This window comes from Amaranthus tricolor, chromosome 3, assembly GCF_026212465.1.
Source record: "Amaranthus tricolor cultivar Red isolate AtriRed21 chromosome 3, ASM2621246v1, whole genome shotgun sequence".
In the NCBI taxonomy this organism is placed as follows: Eukaryota; Viridiplantae; Streptophyta; class Magnoliopsida; order Caryophyllales; family Amaranthaceae; genus Amaranthus; species Amaranthus tricolor.
Window position 1 is genome coordinate 14947732 of NC_080049.1, and position 25048 is coordinate 14972779.

The window sequence follows — 25048 nt, forward strand, 5'->3', positions numbered from 1 at the left end:
GGAATTGAACACATGAAAGATAGGGAAAGAAAGTTGCACTTGCTTACAACCGGGAGATGAAAGGGTTGTCAGGAGAGTGAGTATCGAAAGCAAGAGAGAGAGTGAAATGGAAGTTGAACAATTATTTGGAAAGATAGAAATCACGCCTGATAACCGATTTCTAGCACGTCGTTAATATTAAGAACCAAGTTATAAAAATAATATTTATAATCACCCTAATACTACTATAACGAGTGTAATGGTAAGTCGGGGGTCGAACCACAAGGAAAAGGGATGTTAGACTAAAGATTTGGTGTGGGAAGGTTATATGAAAGGTTGGTCGGTGGGTAAACTTAACTAATAACAAGAATAAAAAGGGAAACTCAAAAATGAAAGACAAGCGGGGATAAGACTACGTCCACCCTAGGATTGTCTATTGGAAATGAAGATAAGCTAGGTCAAGGGAGTTCGAGTGATAATCAATCAAGACACTCTAGATATCGAGAGGAAGTTGGTGACCCTATAAGCCACACGAACGACCTATAATCGCCCTATGTCTCTCTAGGAGTGGCAGGACAAGATTCGAATCGAATATCAACAACCATCATCAACCACAACCCTAATCCTAAACATTGAAGACAAGACCAAACCTAGTGTTTTTCTAACCTAAAACCCCTAAAGAAACTACTCTAGCATATGGAAGACAAAAGCAACAAGCAAGGAAAGCATTAAACATACTCTAGAAAGTATAAATGAAATGAAGAACAACAAAGCAATAAAGAAAGCATAAAGGAATTGAAGAACATGAAAGCATTAAATCTACACTAATAAAGCATTAAAAGAGAGCATAAATGAAAGCAATAAAGGTATGAAAACAATAAATAAATGTAAACTTACATAAATGAAAGTACATGAAAGTAGAAGAAAGCATAAAGGAAGAACATTGAATCCACAGTAGGGCAAAAACAAGAGAAATGCAATAAGAGTGATGTTCTAGAGTGAGGCATATAGGCACCTATACTAGGCATAAGGGTTTTACAGAAATGAAGGGGTATTTATAAGCTAGGGAACAAAAGGCGTAAAAACCCCTAAAAGCCCTCGGGAATAAACTTGCGAAGAAAATAATTTGCGCAGTCTGGGGCCTACATTCGGCCGAATAGGACGATGGTTCACCCCAATGGTACCTCATTGAATCGAATGGAGGTAAATTTGAGCTTACGAGTACATTTAAGCATCAAAATCGAGCATCACATGACCATTCGCCCGAATCTCATGGGCATTCGCCCAAATTGGGCTTTCATTCGCCCAAAACAGTGACATCCATCATGTTTCATGAGTTCCAATGGTTTATTCGCCCGAGCCAGCACCCATTCGACCAAATGGGTGGTCGAATGCCTTGATTTCCTTCTCTAAATGTATCTTTGAAACGTCGGAAGTTCTTTGAACTTTGCGAGGCTCTCGGTGGTGACTTGGGATGCTGGGAAAAGGTTCCATACGCGTGTCTAATCTTTGATTAAAGCGTCTAAGTCTCGTATGCAAGGTAAAATACCTCAAAATCTTCAAAAGTACCTGAATACCTCAAAACACCATGGAGACAAGAACAAGGTAAAATCATGCGTAAAGTGTGTAAAAACAATTCTAAGTCGCGAGACTCGACACTATAATGAGAAGATAAATGTGCTCTAAAAATGAGCACATCAACACCCGTGCTTGATATTGCTATTTCATTATATTTTTAAGATTTACCGAAAATTGGGCCAGCTCAAATTTAGTGGTACTTAAAAGAGACGGTCTCAAGTAACTGTTATTGTTACTTTATTGGTTTATATTGTTGGATAAATTAATTTTTAATTAAAAATGTGTTTGAAGTTGGTTTTGTAGACAAGTTTGTATATTAGGTAAAAGCTAATTTGCCCGGCATGATTTTGTTAGAATGTTTAATTGAAGAGTTGTTCAGGCAAGATCTTTCATTGCTTGCCAGATCCAAGTTTCTTTGTGGATTGATGATGTTAATGCATCAGACTCAAGTGGCTTTAACAGAGATAGAATTAATGTAATTTTGCGTTTTTGATGGCATATTGTTTAGTATATGCTAAAAATTGTAATGGTATACTGTCTTTAATTTCCATGTATAGTATTTTATTAGCTGTATTATTATATACCAATATATATATTTGTGCAACGCACAAATGTATAAATGTGTATAGGAATATAAATTTAAAATCTAAGTAATGAAAAAATATATTATTATTATTATTATTATTATTATAAACTTTGTCTAGTTTGGATAAAATGTGATATAGAAATAACAATTAATGACAACGTATGATTATGATAAATTTTAAAGTAAAATTAAAAAAGGTCAGCATTCTTGAGAAGAGAAAAGGTGATAAATAAAAAGTGTAAATAAAATTGATTTTTATGCAAAAAAAATTATTTTTAGTTAGATTTACTTTATGTAAGAGACTCCTAAAATAAATTTTTAATTAAGGTTGTAAGAAAAGCTTTATTTTCAATTGTGATAAATTCTCCCAAGTATCTTCCTCTACTTCGTGGTTTGACCACAGAAACTTGACCAATAAAATGCTAGAGTTCCTTAATTCCTTGACTCGGGTATCCAATATCCTAATAGGCATCTTCTCATAGGATAAGGCTCATCGATTTGAAGGGATTCATGAATTAGCACATGTGATGGATCATGAACATACTTCGTCAACTGTGAAATATGGAACAAATTATGCACTCTTTCCAAACTCGATGGTAAGACAACTCATTAGCAACTTATTCGACTCTTATTAGAATTTCAAAAGATCCAATAAATTTTAGACTCAATTTTTCCTTATTCTCTTAACTCAAAAGCATTAGTCTCATTTCCCTCATCTTTAGGATCAACCCAATAATCTCCAAATCCTCAAGTTGTGCCTCATTGATATGATGAAACAAAGTTTATTTGTATGGCCATTGCTTCCAAATATTTTCTAGCCTCATATTGGCTACAAATCTCTAATCCCAAACTATTCATTTCAGGGTAAAACCTCCAAGGTACAGATTCAACACTCTCGGTCTCCTCCTCAAAAAATAAGCCAAATTGTTTGCCTTCCTAGGGTGGTATAAAATTTCAAGACATAATCCTAATAACCTCAAGCCATCGGCTTTGGTGCTTGTTAAATTCCTTCTGGTTGAAGACATACCTCAAGTTTTGATTATCGCTGTAGATCTTACACGGTAACATATACAAATAATGTCTCCACAACTTTAGAGCCATGATTACTACAACAAGTTCAATATCGGTCACAAGGTGATTCACCTCATGTGGCCTCAACTGCCTTAATGGATAAGTTATGACATTTACTTCTTGCATAAGTACACAACCCAAACCTTTAAATGATGCATCACAATAGACCTTGAATGGTTTGCTACAATCATGCACTATTAATACATGAGGGGTAGTAAGTCTCTTCTTTAATTCCTCAAAAGCAATCATCTACCTCTCACACTATTAAAATCGAATCATTTTCTTCAACAACTCAAACATGGGACGAGCAAACTTAGAGAAATTCTCAACATATTTCCTATAGTAACCGGCTAAACCCAAAAAGCTCTGAACTTCAGTTACATTCCTTGGAATCGAAAATTTCTTATCTTCTTAATCATCATTGGATCCATGGAAATTTCATCCTTAGACACATTATAATCTAAAAAAACTATTTCCTCAAGCCAAGACTCACACTTAATAAATTTCCTAAACATTTTTTTAAAAGTTTTAGAATAATCCTCAAATGCTCCTCATGTGCTCTATGTTTCTAGAATGTACCAAAATTTCATAAATAAATAGAAAAACTATAAACCTATCTAAATAAGGACGAAGGTATCTCTACATTAATTCCATAAACGTTGTTGGCGTATTTGTCAGCTCAAATGGCATCACCAACACTCATAATGTCCATAATTGGTCTGGAACGCAGTCTTAGAAATATCCTCCTCGGTTATCCTTAATTGATGACACATAGACCTTTAAATAAATCTTAGAGAACTCTTGAGTGCCTAGCTTCTAACTAACTGAAAAGATCATCTATTCTAGACAAAGGGTTACGGTTCTTGATGGTAATCTTATTAATCTCCTCATTGTCAATACACAACCTTATTGTACCATCATTATTTTTAACAAATAAAATAGGGTTACTGATAAGTGCAATTATTTGCACTTATTACATTTATTTTTATGCTTCTTTGATGAAGTTTAGTGGTGGTTTAGGATTGTTTTTAGTCCATTTACTCTAATTTGCAATAATTTGATCATTTGGCAGTAATTGGATTAGTTATGATGATAGTTGGGTATGTTTGGGCAAGGATTGTGGCTTTTACAATTGCAGGGCATTTAAAGAAGAAGATCGATTCTCATGAGTTAAAGAATGAAGAAAGAAGCCGCAAAACGATCCTAAGTATGAAGTTCCATGGTCTAAAGGAAAGCTTACTCGGCTTTAAGAGGGAACCAAATGAAAGCCGAGTCGTTGTAACTTTCTGAAAATGGGCGTAATTAACAGCATTCAACGCCGACTCGGCTTTCATGGAGGAAAGGCAACCGCAGAGTCGGCCTTATGTTCTAGAAATTTCATGGTATTGGCAGACACTAAAGTCGACTCAGCTTCCTCACACACCAAGACAACTGCCAAGTCGACGGTGCGTTCTAGGAATTTTGAGCTTTTGTCAGCACTTTAAGCCGACTCGGCTTTTGGGGTTCACTCTATGGTCGCCGAGTCAGCGTACTCTATGACGGGCTGCCGATGGTTAATTTTTAAGAACCACTATAAATAGTGGTAGTTATTTTTTTATCATTACTCAGTTTTTTCTTAAATTTAATTTCAGTTTTCTCTCTTTTATTATTTTCTCCTTTGAGAACTCTCATTGTTGAACTCCATGGTTACATTTAATTTCATTGCAATTTACATTTATATTCTTCTCCATTAGTAAGTTTTCTTAATTTATTGCTTTATTACTTGTTCTTCGCATTAGATTATTCATTATTTTTATGTGTAGTATTTCAATTAGGGTTTCATTCATGATTAATTGTATATTCATCATCATGTCTAGTGAGTAGTTTTCCTCTTTAGGGTTAAGGGATAATCTTAATTCAAAGCATGAAATGATATTTTATCGATTAACTGTGTGAAGTTTGGGTCTATGATTAAATCTATGCTTAATGAATATTAGTTTAGATATCTTTGTTAAGCTTTTCAATAAAACGGAAGTTTGAAATTAGGATTAATATAGGATTGAGATATATTTAACATAAATTCCTATTAGTTTAGCCAATAAAACGGAAGTTTGAGGATTAACATTAGTAAGGTCTTAAACCGATATTGATCAATAGAGCAGAAGCTTGAGATTAATTAGATCAAGTTTAATTAAGCCAAAGACTCAAATTCATACAATTATGAGAGTAATTGACTTCCATGTTAGAATTAGGTGATTCCCGACACCCTAGATTTGTCCTATTTTTACTACCTTCGTATTAATCATTGTCTTAGCTTTAATTATTATTTGTATTTACATTAATTTAGTCTTTTCTTACTATACTGTTAGTTTCTTAACCCATTTATTTGTTGATCCGTGTATGATAGTCATAAATCGAATAAATTAGTTAACTCGCATCCCTGAGTTCGACCCGTATTGCTACACGTACACCGTGCGCTTGCTATAATTTAAAATTTGCACATCAAGTTTTTGGCGCCGTTGCCGGGGAAACGACGGTTAATTCTTTTGTTCTGTTGATTGATCTACTTGATACTTGCTTGTTGTTCCCTCCCTTAGGCCCCCTTTTTTGTTTGATTTCTTTTAATGCATAGGAGAAACTAGTGGAAAAAACCTCATTTGCTGCGTTTTTTGGCCATTATTTGCTGTGGTTTTGGCCCCAAGCAATAGTGATAGCAGCAAATGGCCTATTTTAAATGCTGCGGTTTAAAACTGCAACAAAAAAGGACATTATTTGCTGCGGTCAAACCAAAATCGCAGCAAATAAAGAAGAGTATTTGCTGCGGTCAACCCCCAAAGCCGCAGCAAATTAGTGGCATTATTTGCTGCGGTTTTTGGGGCTGACCGCAGCAAATATTCTTCTTTATTTGCTGGGGTTTTTGTTTGACCGCAGCAAATAGTTGGTATTTTTTTTTCTTTTTTCGTTTTATACTAATAATAATGTACAATGAAATAACAATGATTAATCCAATAATAATCCAATGATAATCACAAATAATCACCAATAATCTATTTGTAATAATAAACTCTCGATCACATATATAATATAATATTATGTACGTACATATATATATATATATATAATATACATTAAAGTCCTAAAAAATCTATACGAATTAATTACAATTTATCACGGAAAAAAACTAGCAAGATACGCGACAATCTTGTCTTTTAATTCGCGCATCTCTCCACTCGGAATGTCGTATAAAACCTATAATATAATATAAAATTAAAAGATTAATAAACATTAAAATTTACCAATAATAACAATTTAAGAATGTAACAAATACTTACGGCATCTATATTTTCGACTCCAAAATCCTTCACGGATTTTATAATATCGTCCATGTACTTCAGCGTGTAGTAGCCGCAATCAACGGGAGTAGAAAGTTGTTGAAAGCACTAAGAGAAATAGATGTTAGTGTCAAAAAAGCTTAAAAACGCTCCTAACTTAACACGTAATTTCTAGCATATGACTATTATTTTCAATTCTAACCACTTCAACACAATAATATATACCAAATAGTGTTGTGTGCCAAGTTTCGTGCAAAACAAACCAAGTTTAAGCTACTTTATGCGCAAAAGTGGCAAAAACGCTTAAAAACCCTTAAAATCGCAACTTCACACGTAATTTCTAGCATATGACTAAGATTTTTAATTCTAACCAGTTCAACACAATAATATATACCAAATAGTGTTGTGTGCCAAGTTTCGTGCAAAACAAACCAAGTTTGAACTACTTTATGCGCAAAAGTGGCAAAAACGCTTAAAAACCCTTAAAATCGCAACTTAACACATAATTTCTAGCATATGACAATGATTTTCAATTCTAACCGCTTCAACACAATAATATATACCAAATAATGTTCTGTGCCAAGTTTCGTGCATATCAAACCAAGTTTGAGCTACTCTATGCGCAAAAGTGCCAAAAACTATTCAAAACGTATAAAATCGCAACTTAACACGTAATTTCTAACATATGACTATGATTTTCAATTCTAACCACTTCAACACATTAACATTTACCAAATAGTGTTGTGTGCCAAGTTTCGTGCAAAACAAACCAAGTTTGAGCTGCTTTATGCGCAAAAGTGCCATAAACATTTAAAAACGCATAAAATCGCAACTTAACACGTAGTTTCAAGCATATGACTATGATTTTCAATTCTAACCACTTCCACACAATGACATATACCAAATAGTGTTGCGTGCCAAGTTTCATGCAAAACAAACCGAATTTGAGCTACTTTATGCGCAAAAGTGACAAAAACTCTTAAAAACCCTTAAAATCAAAACTTAACACGTAATTTTTAGCATATGATAATGATTTTCAATGCTAACCACCTCAACACAATAATATATATCAAATAGTATTGTGTGCCAAGTTTCGTGCAAATCAAACCAAGTTTGAGCTACTTTTTGCGCAAAAGTTCCAAAAACACTTAAAAACGCATAAAATCGCAACTTAACACATAATTTCTAGCATATGACTATGATTTTCAATTCTAACCACTTCAACACAATAATATATACCAAATAGTGTTGTGTGCCAAGTTTCGTGCAAAACAAACCAAGTTTGAGCTACTTTATGCGCAAAAGTGGCAAAAACGCTTTAAAACGCATAAAATCGCAACTTAACACGTAATTTCTAGCATATGACTATGATATTCAATTCTAACCACTTAAACACAATAATATATACCAAATAGTGTTGTGTGCCATGTCTTGTGCAAAACAAACCAAGTTTGAGCTAATTAACAATACCAAACCAAGAAACAACAAAAGAGGGCAGTTAAGGACAACAGCGTACCCGTTGACCAGTCTACCTTGCCGCGTGGTTTGAGCCTTAACCAAGGATACGTGGAGCCAAACTACCATGGAAATGTGATCTCCATACATGGACAAGTGATAACAGGCCAATAACCATGAATGTGGTGCACACAGCTCACTAGGATACGAGCACAAGGTAGGCTAGTCACTGATCAGTGCTGATCAGTGCCCAAGCTAAGTGTTCTGGTTTTAATTTTTTTTAAGAGGCATATTGTATAGCATGTGATGTTTATAGCCGTTAGCTAGCCAGAAACCTGTAAATAGAGGTTATCTCTCATGTATATGGATTCAGTTTTGTGATTAATAAGAATTCTCTTCCCCAAAAGTGTTATGCAACCTATCAATACTCTTCCACTCCGAACAATCAGATGGATGTGTGAGCAAGTGACCTTTCTTCACCCTATCTGCATGCCACCTTAAATTTAACGCATCTTTCTTTATAGAAAACAAGCGCTTGAATCTAGGTATTATTGGAAGATACCACAATACCTTAGCCGGGGGCCCTTTAGCATCCCAAGCCCCTTTACGCTTGTAGCGCGATAACCCACACCTAGGACACTCTTCTAAGTTCTTGTTTTCATTCCAATACAACACACAATCATTCGGACACGCATGAATCTTCTAGTACTCTAAGCTGAAATGACACATGAGCTTTTTGGCATAATATGTCGACTTTGGAAGTTCATTTCCCTTAGGAAGCATCTCACCAAACGCTTCTAATAACATTGTGAAACTAGCATCACTCCAATTGAACTTTGACTTAATGTTGAAAATTGTCAACACTGCTGTTAGTTTGGTGAACTTTGTACATCCAGGGTACAAAGGCTTTTGAGAAGCCTCTGTCTACAAGTCAAAAACACGAGGACGTTTTGCTAACTCATCCTCGACTCACTCCATCATCTCATCAACACCATCCACATCTTCATCGACATTCTCTTTATCTGTCTCGTACCCATCAACATAATCTACTACATCCTCATTGAAATCAGCCACATTATTGACGTCCTCAACAACACTTTTCTCTTTGTAAACTCCCTTCTCACCATGCCAAACCCAAACATGATATTGAGGCCTAAACCCACGTCGAAGTATGTGCTCCCTAAGGATATCAACACTATCTACCTTTCATACATTGCCACAAGTGACACATGGGCAATAAAAACCTACCCCACCCCCCCCCCCCCCCCCCCCCCCCGTCCTAACTTGATGTTCAACCGCAATACTACAAAATTCTAATACGCCATCAATAAATTCCAACGATTCAATCCTTCCATACATCCAAGAACGATCTTTTCTCATCCTAATTAGTGTGATTAATTAATTTGAAGCAAAATTAATACACAACATTTAAACATATATAGTTATTTATAACAAACATATTTAACCCTAAAAATATATACTTTAATTAACACTGTATAACCTTAGAAATATAACATTCAAAATATAAATAATAAAATTAAATCATTTAACCTTAGAAATATAAGTATTCTAATTCTAATAATTAAAGACAAGTATAACAACAAACCACATTTTTAACAAAATATGCAAATAATTAACAAACCACACAAACCACATTCACAAATAATTACTAAGTATGCAAATAATTAATTAACAAACCACATTTTTAACTAAAGTACTAAATTACAAGTGAAACAATAAAAATATAAACTTGCAAATTTACAAAACAAATAGAAATTACCTTGATTTCGTGGGTTATGTAATAATCTACAAAGAAAAAAAAATAATTAGCACTAATTTTCATAATTCGTATGCAGTAGAAGAATAATTCGTATGCAAACCACATTAAAAAGAGAAATATAATAATAATTCGTATGCAGTAGATTTTTAAAGCTATATTAGATGAACATGACCTTTATGTTTTGAAGGTTTTTCGTATGCAGTAGATTAACAAACCACATTTTAAAGGTTTTTCGTATGTATTGAAATTAAAAAGAAATATTACCTTAATTCGTGAGTTTTGAAGATGAACAAGACCAAATGCCTTTGGTTTCAAACGGTTTTGAAGAATGATGATGAACAACAACACAGTAGAAGAATAGTAGGGGGTTTATGAAAATTCGAAGTTTGAAGTTTGATGATGAACAAGAACAGTAGAACTTTGTTGTTTGAAGTCTGGACGGAGAAGAAAATCGCTGTACTGTGTTCGTTTGTGCGTGGTATAATGAAACAGAAGGGTTTCTCATGAAAATGTATACGTTAAAATTTAAAAGGCGCCATTTTGATACACTTAATTGCTGCTGTCATAGCAAGAACCGTAGTAGTTGACATTCTTCGTGGACTATTTGCTGCGGGCACACCATCAACCGCAGCATTATGTTATTTGCTCCGATCACCACAGAAACCGAAACAATTAATTGTGCTAATGATAAGCAGCAAATACGTTTTTTTCCACTAGTGAGAGCCCGATCTCTAGAGCGTTACGACCTAGAGATCGAGGTCACTACTCATAGACTGAATGCCGAACGCTTTACACAATTAAGGCGACAACAAGACTAGATGGCCAATAATGCTATTAAATCTTTTGGCCAATTGGGTGTGCCTACGCTCACCCAAACTTCCATTCCATGCATCGTTAAGCCTAATTTCGATGCAGAAAACTTCGAGCTGAAACCGCACCTCATTGAAATGATCGAAAGGAATCAGTTCGGAGGTGACCCTAGTGAAAACCTCACGACCATATCGATGACTTCATCTAGAGGTGTGACACTATTACCGCCAAGGACTTGTCCATGGAGGCGGTACGCATGAGGCTTTTTCCCTTTAGCTTGAAGGATAAAGCGAAGTCTTGGCTCAAATCCTAGCCAGCTGGTATATATGACCTGGGAAGAGCTAACCAATGGCTTTTTGGCTAAGTTCTATCTCCCACGCAAGACCTCTTAAATCCGAACACAGCTGCAGACATTCAAACAGCAGCCGTTCGAGTCATTTTATGAGGCTTGGGAGAGGTTCAAGGACCTCTAAATTAGTTGTTCTCATCATCAGATCTCTAACTTGTAGCTTGCCCAGTCCTTCTATGGAGGACTGTTTGATGAGCATAAGTCATCAATTAATGCCGCATGTGGCGGCGATATGGACTCTAAACTCCCAGATGACCTGTTGAAGCTCTTCGAAACCATGGCAAAGAATGATTTTTCTTAGAGCAATGAGAGAGGTCCAGTGTCCTCTAGTAATAATGCTGATTCGGAGACCATTAAAGCCCTCACCAAGCAGATAGCCAATCTGAACTGAACAGATGGGTAAGATGAGCATGGTAAGCTCCTCCTCTAGTTCTAATAATGTTGCTATTTTATGCGATACCTGTGGCATCCCTGGTCAGTGTTCAAGCACTTGCCCCCAAGTTTATGAGAAGGCAAATGCTCTGTACGATAAACCACCTGGTGACCCATATTCTAATATGTGCACTACAGGTTATAAGAACCATCCAAATATGTCCTACTTAAGCTCCAATGTGCTAAATCCACAGCATCAATAAGCTCCATATCAACACCCACCGCCATACAAGCAGTACATTCAGCAGACTCAACCTAGTCTTGAGTCTCAGGTTGGCGAGTTGCAAAACTTGTTACGAACCCACATCAAAACCAGTGTCTCACACATGAAAATGTTAGAGACACAGTTAGCTCAGGTGGCACAACAAGTCAATACTCGTGCCCGAAATCAGTTCCCAAGCCAACAGGAACCCAAAGGAAAGGAACCCGACTAGTACGTAAATGCAGTGACCACAAGAAGTTTTAAGCAACTAGCTGATCCCTCTCTCGTGGAGGTATCTTCTGAAAAGCTAGTATCTGATAGTGCTATTCCTGATAATGTGGTGAATGATAATGTTGTTGTTGATGATACTGTTGTGAATGATAATGATGCCACCGATACTGTGACCAATGAGAAACATGATAAATCAAAGTCTAAGACGACTGATATTCTACTTAAGCACGTGCCTTTTCCTCATAAATTGGCGCGAGTTAAGTTAGAAAACAAGTATGGGGAATTTCTGAATTTGTTGAGAAATGTGTCCATTGAACTCCCGTTCTTGGATGCAATGTCTGAGATACTTGTTTTTTCCAAATTTCTTAAGACTCTATGTTCTAATGGGAAAAATCTATATGAGATTATTCAAGTCTCTAAGGAGGTGAATGTTTATGCTTTCATGATTGGAAACCTACCTCCTAAGCTAGCTGACCCCGGTAGTTTTAGTATTCCCGTTATTGTTGGGAATATAGCTGTGGATCGAGCTTTATGTGACCTAGGTGCTAGTGTTAGAATAATTCCTTATTTAATGTATAAAAGACTCTGTAATGTGAATGAACTGACCCCTACTAAGATGACACTATAGTTAGCTGACCGTAGTATTGTCTATCCTAAGGGGTTCTTATCTAACGTGGCCTTAAGGATTGGCAAACTTAAAGTACCATGTGACTTCGTCATTATGGACATACCTGAGGATGTTAAGACCTCCATCATATTAGGGAGAGCATTTCTTGCGACCACTAGTACCCTAATTGACGTAGCTAAAGGTATGCTGGTTATGAGTATAGGGGAGGAGAAAGTTCAATTTACAATAAGGGCGGATATTTCATGATATACCACTGAGTTTCTTCGAAATTCACCATATACCACACGAAATGTTTTAATTCACCATATACCATTGAGTTACGTCCGTTAGCACAAAATACCATTAATGACAACTGCCGTCAGTGTGCCGTTTGTGGTAAATTACCAATATGCCCTCACGCATTCAACAGGCGCCAATGTTAGGCTTGACTTCCCTAAACACAATGTATTTCTTAAAAAAACTAATCCTCCATCTTTCTTCTTCTCCATTCAAGAAACTTTGTATTCGTCTACATTGATCTAAAACCCTTAAAATCCATCAAAAATCCTTATAATCCTTAAAATCGATTTGTGTAAAGTGAATTGCAAGTTTGTGAAGTGATTTAGAACCCAAACACAGGTGGTCGTGACTGAATTTCGCACAAAGTTCGCTAATTCGGTTGATTAAGCATATGCAAGGTACCTATCCTTATCCATTTGCATTTGGAGTTCTAATTTTGTATTTTTTTTTGTAAAATTGAGTTAGGGTTAAGGTTAAGTGTGATAAGATGCATGCGAATTTGAATTATGCTAAAGTGATTTGTTTTTGTTTTTTATGCAATTTATAATTTGGATTGTGATGTAATGTGTTGTTGGTTAATGTTGTTGTTAGGATGAGTACAATGTGGTTGTTAGTTCATGCTCAAGGGGGTACTTTTGATGTGAGGGTGGATGACACTGATAAGACCAATTTGATGGAGTTAATTGAGTATATGTTTGAGGATTCAGTGAAACAGAACGTATATGTCCCTAAATACTTCACCCTGTTTGTCACTAAACCTAGAACAAATCGTAAGTTAGAGTTAGTTGATGATGGGGCAATGTTAAAAAAGTGAGAGTGGAGTGAAGGGAATAGTGAAATTGAAGTGTTTATAGATGAGACAGAAACACCATCCCTTGTGTTTCAGTCTGCAGAAGCTAGTTGGGCAAAAACTTTGAAGAACAGGACTGAAAATATTAGGCTAATAGAGGAAGAGAATAGAAGGATGGCAGAGGAAGTAGAAGCTGAGGAGCAGCTTTTGACCCAGCAGGCATATACTGTAGCTGTAGAGGTCCCTGTCTTGAATGTTGATGATGATGGGATTGAATATGTAAGAGTGTTTGCTACCTCAGCAGCAGATGAGGTTTTTTTAAGGAGATTCACAACCTCAACCTTCACAACCTCAATCCTCACAAGCTAAACCCTCACAACCTCAATCCTCACAACGTCAATCATTTCAACCAATAACCCTCCTAGAAGGAAAAAGCTTACTCCAAAGAAGAAGAAAATACCCCCTGCACAGTCAACCCAACAGCAGCTTAGGCAACCAACCCAGCCCAAAGAGCAAAGCAGGTTTAAACCCAAAGAGTGGAAGGTGCCTAGAAGCACTGTTGTTAAGTTTGGCCTTGATGTTGGCAAGAAAACTGCAGTAGGGAGACATATCAACACTAGGGGCAAGAAAACCCAAAGAGTGGTTGAGGAAATTGATGTTGAGTTTGATGCTTGGCCTTCTGATGATAGTGAAGATGGTGATTATGAAGCTTCTGATGTTGAGGCTGATTCTGATATGGAGTTGGACAGTGAGAATTAGTACATTGTGAGAGAAGAAGATGATCTTGATAATATACATGAGAAGACCTTTGAGGATTACTTAGATGGGTCTCATGTGTTAGAGAAAATGTACAAAAATGGTAAAATCTGGTCTCAATTACCATTTGGATCCATTGTTCTTGAGGAGTGGTTGATATTTGAAACCAAAACATAGTTTCTAGATGTATTCAGAGATTACTGCATACAAGAGGGCTTCTCTGTTTCAGTTGACCATGTTGATAGTAAGAGGTACATAGCAAGGTGTTTGATGAGGGATTGCACTTGGAGGATTCATGCTTTAGTTCTAAGAGACAAAGTCAGTTGGGCCATAAAGAAGCTAGAAGGAAAGCATGCAACTTGTGGGAGGCTGGAAGAGAATCCTATGGTCTCTTCAGCATGGCTATGCAGACAATTGTTACAAGACTTAGAGGCAAACCTAGATGTCCCAGTTGATTCATTGCAGAGGCTTTGCATGGAAAGGTACAAGATCCATGTGAAGTTGAGATTGTTATACAAAGTGAAGAGTTTCGCAAAGGAGCTAAAGTCCACAAATCCTAGGTCTTATGCTCTGGTTACATGGACTGACAGTTTGCAATTTAAAGCCTGTTTCATATCTTTTCCAGTTCAATTAAAAGGATTCTTAGGTGGTTGTAGACCTATCAAAGGAATAGATGGTGCACATTTAAGTGGGGTATTACAAAGGGGTTATGCTTACTGCAGTTGCAATAGATGGGAATAATGAGATCTTTGTGTTCGCCTATGGGATTGTTGACATAGAGAGCATAGATTCCTGGACTTATTTTTTCAGAAACTTGAGGTGCTTGTTTGCTCAGTATGAGTCTTAGAAGAATGACTGGACTTTTATCAGTGACAGGATGAGGGTAAGTTTCTTATTTGTCTTTAATTTGAGATTTTAAAGCTGTTTATTAACTTAGTCTTGTTTTTTAGGGGGTTGAATCAGCATTGTTTGAGGTGTTCCCAAGAGCTACAAGGAGAATATGTTGCCAGCATTTGTACTCAAATTGCAAGGCTGCAGGATGGAGTGGGGCTGCATTTCATAAGATGTTTTGGATTGCGGCAAATGCCTACAATGAGTATGTTTTTGAAAAAGCTATGTCCAAGATAAAAGATTTTGATGCAGCAGCACATGACTATCTCAAAAATGTAGAAGAGCAGTGGAGTGTGCACATGTTTGACAGGACAATTTGTTGTGATCATAACACAACAAACTTCGTGGAGTCATTCAATGCAATAACAGAGGCCAGCAGGGACATGCCTATGTTGACATTGTTGGAAGGTAAATTTGTGTCCCTGTTTTGCTTATTTAAATGCAAAAAAATTGTTGTTGCTTACTGTGATTTTTTTTTTTTTGGTTTTTTGTATAATTAAGATGTCAAGAATTGGTGCATGAAAAGGATGGGTTTCAGGTTCGATAAAGCAGTAAGCATGGAACCTAATGATCTAACAGTGCATGCAAAGGGGGTGCTGGCGACTAAGACTAATGATTCTAGGTTCTGCCATGTCACTGCAGCTGGTGGTGGAGAGTTTGAGGTAAGGGATGGCCATGTCAAGTTCCCTGTCACCCTTGGAAATATGACTTGTGGGTGTGGGAAATGTCAAGGATCAGGGATCCCTTGCAAGCATGGGCTAAGGGTCATTTACAACCAGAGACTTGATCCTAGGTACTTTGTCTCACCTTTCTACAAGGGGGCTGGTTACAAACTCACTTATGGAGACCACATCCACCCCATGGCTAATCCAACTCACTGGCCTTCACTAGATGTGCCAGAAATTGCACCACCCCAAGGGAAAAGAAATGCTGGCATACCACCTAAGCAAAGGAGAAAAGCTGCTCATGAAGCAAAAAAAGGAAAGAGGCATAAGAATAACAAATGCAGCCTATGCAAAGAACTACACCACAATGCAGTGACATGCAAGGCAAAAAAGGCATCATCAAAGAAGACAACACATGCGGCTTCCTCTTCACAGCAAGGCAACACTAGGGGGAAGAGAAAGACTACTAGTTAGCATTGTTTAGTGTCATTTTTTGGTGAACATTGTTTATTGTAAGGTTTTTTTTAAACAAAATGTTAACTACTTGGTTTGTATGACACTTCTTTTGTTTATCATAATTCCAATGGTATATTTTTAAAAAATGGTATTTGACGCAAATAAAAAAAGTAAATGGTATATGGTGAATTATTAATTTACCACAATCGACACACTATCGGCAGTTGTCATTGATGGTATTCTGTGCTAACGGACGAAAACTTAATGGTATATGGTGAATTAGAACATTTTGTGTGGTATATGGTGAATTTCGAATAAACTCAGTGGTATATCATGAAATATCCGCAATAACGGATGTTTTGAGTGCCCCAGTCCCAAATGAATCTATGTACCTGATTGATATATCTGATGATGTACATGTGTCTAAATGGGACCATGAGGTCGATGCCCTATAGTCCTTTCTTAAAGGAACTGGGGGAGATAATGCAGACGTACTGGGATGGGAAGACCCTTTTGACGGTGATTATATTGATGATCTTGAACTGTACAATGAGGTTATGCAGGTACATGAAATAGAGGAGGTATTGGAAATGAACAAGGAAAGTTCCACACCTTCTGAGGTAGAAATGAAAACTCTCCCTTCTAGTATGAAGTATGGTTATTTGGGTGCTAACTCTACATATCCTATCATCGTCAATAGTGAACTCAATGGCACCGATTTGGACCGCTTTGTCAACCTTGTTTGAAAACATAGAAAGGCGATTGGGTACGCTATTGATGACATGAAGGGAATTAGCCCTTCTATATGCACCCATAGGATAAACCTAGAGCTCGATGTCACTCCTGCCATAGAGGGACAGAGGAGACTTAATCCCAATATTATAGAGGTAGTCAAGAAAGAATTTTTAAAGTTGTTGGATGCGGGGATGATCTACCCTATCACTGATAGTAAGTGGGTATCCCCAGTACAGGTTGTCCCTAAAAAGGGCGGGGTGACTGTCATAGAGAATGATAAGAATGAACTGATACCCACAAGGACAGTCACAGCGTGGAGCATGTGCATTGATTATAGGAAACTGAATAAAGCCACCCATAAAGACCACCCACTCCCCTTTGTACATCAAATGTTGGAGAGGTTGGCTAACCATTCCCATTTCTGTTACTTGGATGGATACTCTGGATTTTTCCAAATCTCTGTCCATCCTGATGACATAGAGAAGACTACATTTACTTGCCCTTATGGTACCTTTGCTTATCGAAGGATGCATTTGGGCTATGTAATGCCCCAGCTACTTTCCAACAATGCATGATGAGTATTTTTTCTAAATTCATTGAACAATGCATAGAAGTTTTTATTGATGACTTCTCCATATATCACTAGTGGAAAGAAACGTATCTGATGCGTGTCATTTGCTGCGGTTGTCCTTAGACGCAGCATTAAATTGCAAAAAAAAAAAGCAAAAAAAAAATATTTAATACAAATGCTACGGTTCACCTGATTCCTGCAGCATATAAGCACTTATATGCGGCGATTTTAATATGCCCGAAGCATATAAGCCCTTATATGCTGCGGTTTTTGCTAGCCTGCTGCAAATAGTCAGTCAAAAAAAATTTAAAACCCGCGTTCAACGTTCAATTGCTTAAAACCCTCAAATAACTGTTGTATTCCTTAAACCCACGACGACGACTGTCTTCTTCTTCAAGCTCTTCAATTTCAGAAAATTTCTTCAAAAACCCACGAAAAATATCTTCAAGTTCTTCAAAAACATATGACTCTACTGTGTTTTCTCTTCATTCGTTAATCATCTTCCAAACCCCACGACTCTGTTTAAGTTCTTCAAGTTACTGTGTTGTTGAAATTTTTTGTAATAACCACCTATTGCATGAATTTCCTTCTTCATCTTTGTTTAAGTTCTTCAACCCACCATTGTTGCTTTTCCTTCAAAAGCCACGAAATTAGGGCTAGTCTTGTTCTTTTTCAAGGTATAAATTTTTCAATCTTTGTTTATGTTCTTCAAGAATAGCTTCAATGTGTTTTAATAAGGATTTAGTCTTTTTTTATACTAATTTTGATTTTGTTTTTCATTGTAGGTTACATAATCTTATTGTAGAAACAAAATTATCATATCTCATTACCAAGTTATGTATTTTATATTTGAATGTGCATAATTTAATTATGTATGTACTTGAATATTTGAATGTGAATAATTTTAATTAATTAGGATTTTTAGGATAGATTGAATGTGAATAATTTACTTATGTATATATGTAGTTGTACATTTGAATGTGAATAATTTACTTATGTATGTAGTTGTATATTATTAGTTTCTTATTATTTTGATTTATATGTATTTGATTAAAGAAAATGACTTTTTTTTTTTGTTATATATGTTTTGTCATTCAATTATGTTTTTGGTTATATAGGATTAAATAGGGTTAATTTGGGTTAATTATATATGTTAAAAGTTGTGTATTAATTTTGTTTTGAATTAATTAATTACACTTATTAGGATGACAAAAGATCGTTCTTGGATGTATGGAAGCATTGAATCGTCAGAATTTATTGATGGCGTATTAGAATTTTGTAGTATCGCAGTTGAACATCAAGTTAGGACGGGGGGAGTTGGTTTTTATTGCCCATGTGTCACTTGTGGCAATGTATCAAAGGTAGAGAGTATTCATATCCTTAGGGAGCACATACTTCGGCGTGGGTTTAGGCCTCAATATCATGTTTGGGTTTGGCATGGTGAGGAGGGAGTTTACAAAGAGAAAAGTGTTGTTGAGGACGTCAATAATGTGGCTGATGTCAATGAGGATATAGTAGATCATGTTGATGGCTACGAGACAGATGAAGAGAATGTCGATGAGGATGTGGATGGTGTTGATGAGATGATGGAGTGAGTCGAGGATGAGTTAGGAAAATGTCCTCGTGTTTTTGACTTGTTGACAGAGGTTTCTCAAAAGCCTTTGTACCCTAGATGTACAAAGTTCACCAAACTAACAGCAGTGTTGACAATTTTCAACATTAAGTCAAAGTTCAATTGGAGTGACGCTAGTTTCACAATGTTATTAGAAGCGTTAGGTGAGATGCTTCCTGAGGGAAATGAACTTCCAAAGTCGACATATTATGCCAAAAAGCTCATGTGTCCTTTCGGCTTAAGTACCAAAAGATTCATGCGTGTCTGAATGATTGTGTATTATATCGGAATGAAAACGAGAACTTAGAAGAGTGTCCTAGGTGTCAGTTATCGCGCTACAAGCGTAAAGGGGCTCGGGATGCTAAAGGGCCCTCGGCTAAGGTATTGTGGTATCTTCCAATAATACCTAGATTCATGCGCTTGTTTTCTATAAAGAAAGATGCGCTAAATTAAAGTGGCATGCAGATAGGGTGAAGAAAGGTCACTTGCTCACACATCCATCTGATTCTCCGGAGTGAAAGAGTATTGATAGGTTGCATAAGACTTTTGGGGATGAGGTTCGTAATTTAAGACTCAGACTGTGTACGGATGGAATGAACCCATTCGGCAATCTTAGTTCTCAACATAGTACTTGGCCGGTACTTTTAGTGATCTATAATTTACCACCTTGGTTATGTATGAAGCGTAAGTATATTATGCTTTCGCTTCTTATCTCGGGTCCTAAACCACCTGGCAATGACATAGATATATATCTTGCACCTCTCGTAGAGGATTTGAGAAAGATGTGGGATGAAGGTGTTTCTGTATTTGATGCATATGCTAATGAGGAGTTCACCTTGCGTGCAATGCTTTTATGCACCGTTAATGATTTTCCGGCATATGGCAACTTATCGGGGTATAAGAACAAAGGGAAGAAAGCATGCCTCCAGCTTGCTACGCATTGTCCAAAGCAGAGAAGCGGGCATTTTATGAGTCTTTGTATGGCATTAAGGTTCTGTCTGGGTACTCATCCAACATGAAGAGATTTGTGACCCTAAATGGTGAGCTGAAGTTGGGAAGCATAAAATCTCACGATTTCCATGTAATGATGCAAGTGTTCTTGCCAATTGCAATCCGTGTAATACTGCCAACACATGTGAGATATGCTATTACCGAGCTATGTTCGTTCTTCAACACAATTTATAGTAAAGTTCTTGATCCCTTTAAACTTGATGCTCTTCAAGTCGACGTGATTGTAACTTTATGCAAGTTTGAGATGTATTTTCCACCTTCTTTCTTTGACATAATGGTTCATCTTATTGTGCATCTCGTTCGTGAGATCAAGCTTTTGGGTCCAGTTTTTTTAAGGTGGTGTAATCCTTTTGAAAGACTCATGGGTGTTTTACAAAACAAGGTGAGGAATCGAGCACAACCGAGGCGAGTATGATTCAAGGCACTGTGAGCGATGAGATTAGTAACTTTATAGCCGAGTATTTAACCATGACAAAGCCTATTGGACTTTCCACCTCTCGACATGAAGGAATGCTTGAGGGAAAATGAACAATTAGCTCCAAATCGATCACACCTCCTCGAGACAATCTTCTACAAGCACACTTGTATGTGTTGCATCATATTCCCGAAGTCCATCCTTTTTTGAGTGAGCATTTAGATATATTGCGCGCAAAATATCCTTGTAAAGGGGATAGGGGGATTGATGTAGTTGCATAACAAGACGTTTATTGATTGGTTCATAATCGAGTAATAAGTGAAGAACTCAAGGGTGTATCAGAAATTGTTAAGTGGTTAGCTTTAGGTGCTTGTGATGATTTAAACAAATATGAGGGTTACAATGTCAATGGCTTCACATTTTAGACTGAGGGTCAAGATAAGAAGTCATCTTATCTACAGAATAGTGGGGTTTCTATTTTAGCGTCATCTACATTTTACGCGAGTCCCAAAGATCAAGCACCGGTTGATGCTAAATTGGTATACTACGAGCGAGTAAATGAAATATGGGAGCTTGACTACTCTACTTTCACTATTGGTCTTTTCAAATGTAAGCGGGTAGATAATAATCGACGATGCATAAAAAATGACGACACTTGTGGATTCACTCTTGTAGACTTAGATCATTTGCGTGATAGTGAGGAGCCATTAATACTAGCCACACAAGCCAAGCAAGTATTCTACATTGTAGACCCGTCTGATAAAAAATGGTTTATTGTTGTACCGGAAAAAAGAAGCATCCTTGGTATAGGTGATGTTGAGGATGAGGAAGAATATGAAGCTTTTGAAGACTCCCCGCCCTTTATCAATCCAAAATCAGTGGATTAAGATGATGTAGATGTTGGTTATATGCGTGTAGATCACACGGAAGGAATACATTTGAAATAAGTGATTCACAAGGTATGAATTTTAAGGTTTTTTTATGCCTTTTTCACACTTTCGCGCATAAAGTAGCTCAAACTATGTTAGTTTTGCATGAAAATTTGCACACAACACTATTTGGTATATATTATTATGTTGAAGTGGTTAGAATTGTAAATCATAGTCATATTCTTAATATTACTTAGTTAGTTGCGATTTTAAGGTTTTTGTAAGCTTTTTTGGCACTTTTGCGCATAAAGTAGCTCAAACTTGGTTTGTTTTGCATGAAACTTTGCACACAACACTATTTGGTATATATTATTGTGTTGAAGTGCTTAGGATTGAAAGTCATAGTCATATTCCTAATATTACTTGGTAAGTTGCGATTTTAAGGTTTTTAAAGCTTTTTTGGCACTTTCGCACATAACACTATTTTGTTAAAATTGAATTTACATTCCTATGTTCATATATATTTCTATTCATACTCTTTCAGGTACTTATACAATGCATCTTTTCATAGACAAAATTGTCTCTGAGATTGAGACGTCGGATAATGAGCATCATAGTTATGACATTGAAGATGATCAAATTGTTAGATACGAGCGTATGGCTGAAGACGATCCACCACTTAACAATGATTATCACACTGAAGAAGCCCTACTAACGGATGCTCTCACTACCACTAAGAAAAGAAAAGGGCGAGGTCGTATGAAAAACCTCAAAGTCACAGAACCCATGCATTTGGAATACAACGCATTGGGTCAACCCTGTGGAAAATGGCGTAGGCAATATGGAAAACAAGTGGGCCTATGTATCTGCAAGATTTTCAAATTGTACGCATGGAACGAGGTTCCAGAGGGTTTGAAAAACTCTCTATAAAATGTTACTGTGGTAAGCAACTTTACTATTTTTATTTATTTAGTTCATTTTAAAATTAATTTAATTGATACAAATAAATATAATTTTTTTTTTTGGGTAGAATCTTTTTCACATCAAGAACGATGAGGAGAAGAAGAATGTGTTTCTTTCTGCTGTTGCTGAAAGATTCAGAGATTTCAAATCCAAGCTAGTCACTGGCTTGATCACAAAGAAGCGTGCCCGTACGACCAAAAAGGTCAAAAAGGGAAACGAAGGTGGAGAGCAAACACCTTCGAAGATGCCCTACGAGGTTGCTAATGCTATGGTGAGTTTTGAAATTATTAAGTATATTCTTGATTTGTTTTGTATTCTTTGACTTCGATTTACTTATACTAATTGTTATATATGTCACTTTTTATTTGAATAGATGGGCTGGAAGGAAAAAGAAACTACGAGGGAGTTCACCCCAAGAGGCAATGTTGATGCATTGCATATGTTCTTAGGGAAAGACCATAGAGGGCGGGTAGTCGAAAAAGGAGGCGTCCACGTGGGTTAAAGAAGGCATTCGGCAAAGAGTATGTTGCTACTCAATCCCGAACGATGCCACTTGATGAAGTAGCAACCCTCCGAGAAGAAATTACAAAGGACGTTCTCGCCAAAGTGGCACTCGTGTTGAAAAAGATGGGAGCACCCACTGTTGACTTGGCAAACCTGATTGTCGAGGATCAGGAAAGTCAACATGGGGATCCTAACGTTTTGGTCGAGCCAACTCCCGAGCCCATTACCCCCGTAGCATCCCAGCCCATTACTACCTCTGAAGGGAAAAATCGCACATCGGAGACCATGAACTCCGTTGCTCAAAATCTGGAGCCAACTCCCGAGCCAGTGGTATAGGTACATAGTTTTTAAATATATAAGCACTAATTAATTTAAATTGCAACGTGTTTTAATATTTTATTATGATGCTTATTGTACTAAACGACACAATTTTCAGGAGGCGACTCCTTGTTCTCTTTTGCTGCCTCAGTTAGGTGTTGCTAGTGATGGCGACTTAACTGAGGTTGCATATGGTGTGGCACAACCAACAAAAAAGGGCCAAATAGTGCACTAATTTCTCACTCCCGGTTCAAATGCCAGAATGGAGCCTTGAGAAACTATCAGACGCCCTAAGTAGTTTTGTCACATGGCCATATGCTTGGGTCTGATTCACTACCATGGTAATAATCATTTGTATCTTATTTATTTTTAATTTTTTAATTTCATGCTTACACTAATTTAATTGTATAAATTTAAATAGCAAAAGAGTCCAAAGGGCTCTAGGAGAGAGAGATCGGTTCCTCATCAAAGGTGTCAACTGGGTCAAAGTCGATGGCAATCACTCCAATTTTGACTGATGCGGACCTAAAAGTTTTCTCTCAAGATTGCAAATGGCTGCACACATGTATATCTCGCCTGCGTGAGGAGGACCCAATCGTTCTAACCCTGCAGAAGGAATAATAGGCCATCTGCTGCTATCACTAATGCTTGGGGCCAAAATCGTAGCATATTATGGCTAAAAAACCGCAGCAAATGAGGTTTTTTCCACTAGTGTGTGGACCCTCTTTCGATGATTGCTTAGCCAATCTAAAGAAAGTGCTTGTTAGGTTTGTAGAAGTCAATTTGGTTCTGAATTGGGAGAAGTGCCATTTTATGGTACAAAGAGGGATTGTTACTTGGTCACATGCTGTCGAGTAAAGGTAGGGCTGGCAAAAGCTGACCCGACCTACTAACCTGATCTGAATCCGACGCGAAATTAGCGGGTTTGGGTTTAGATTTTTGACCCAATTAATTAAATGGGTCAACCCGACCTGATCTGTTTATTAAATGGGTTAGGTTCAGGTTGAATATTTAAACCCGAAAAAAACCTGTTTAACCCATTTATTAAATGGGTCAATCAGGTCAGGTCGACCCATATTTAACCCATTTATTAACCCATTGAAAATTTTAAATAACTTAATAAAGATAATTAGATAAGTGATAAATCATGTTTCTTAATGTCATAGCAATTGACTGTGCAAGAAAAAATGAAATTTGCAGAACAAGACCCTCACTAATTCATCAATTGAGAGTTTGATACTTATAACTACTTTTTGTAGATTGAATGTCAAATGCTGTCTGCAAGTTTTGTTAATAATCAGTTATTCTTTGCTTAAATTCATCAAGAATAATATCCAAATCAGCAAACCCCAAAACTGAAATTGTGATTGTTTGATACCAAAAAATATGTCCCACATCGTTAGACAACAGAGTGTACAGCTAGTAATGATAAAAGTCAGTTTTGAGAAAGAATATTGTCCCACATCGTTAGACAACAGAGTGCACATGACAAAGGAGAGTATAAATAAAGGATACAGGACATTGGAAAATTTACTTCCCTGAACCGGGTCTATGAGTGATTATCAAGACTCATGGTCTAGGGTGTTGACCTCCATTGCACTTTGGTAGGGGCAGCAGCCTAAGATGGGTTAAATGTGAATATAATATTTGGGTCAAATGGGTCATATAATATTTGGGTCAAATGGGTCATATGATATTTGGGTTTAATGACTTGGAATATATATGGGTTCAATGACTTGAAAATAAAAAAGCAGGTTAAATGGGTCATTGGCAGGTTGACCCGACCTGCTACAGATCAGGT

General features: G+C 36.8%; 1 protein-coding gene across 1 annotated transcript; it reads left to right on the top strand.

Moving 5' to 3' along the window:
• Positions 1-11683: 11683 nt before the first annotated feature.
• Positions 11684-12412, top strand: LOC130808382 (uncharacterized). Its single transcript, XM_057673858.1, has 2 exons — positions 11684-11784; positions 11875-12412. Exons 1-2 carry the CDS (start codon positions 11684-11686, stop codon positions 12410-12412), a joined length of 639 nt encoding a protein of 212 aa, XP_057529841.1.
• The last annotated feature ends 12636 nt before the right edge of the window (positions 12413-25048 follow it).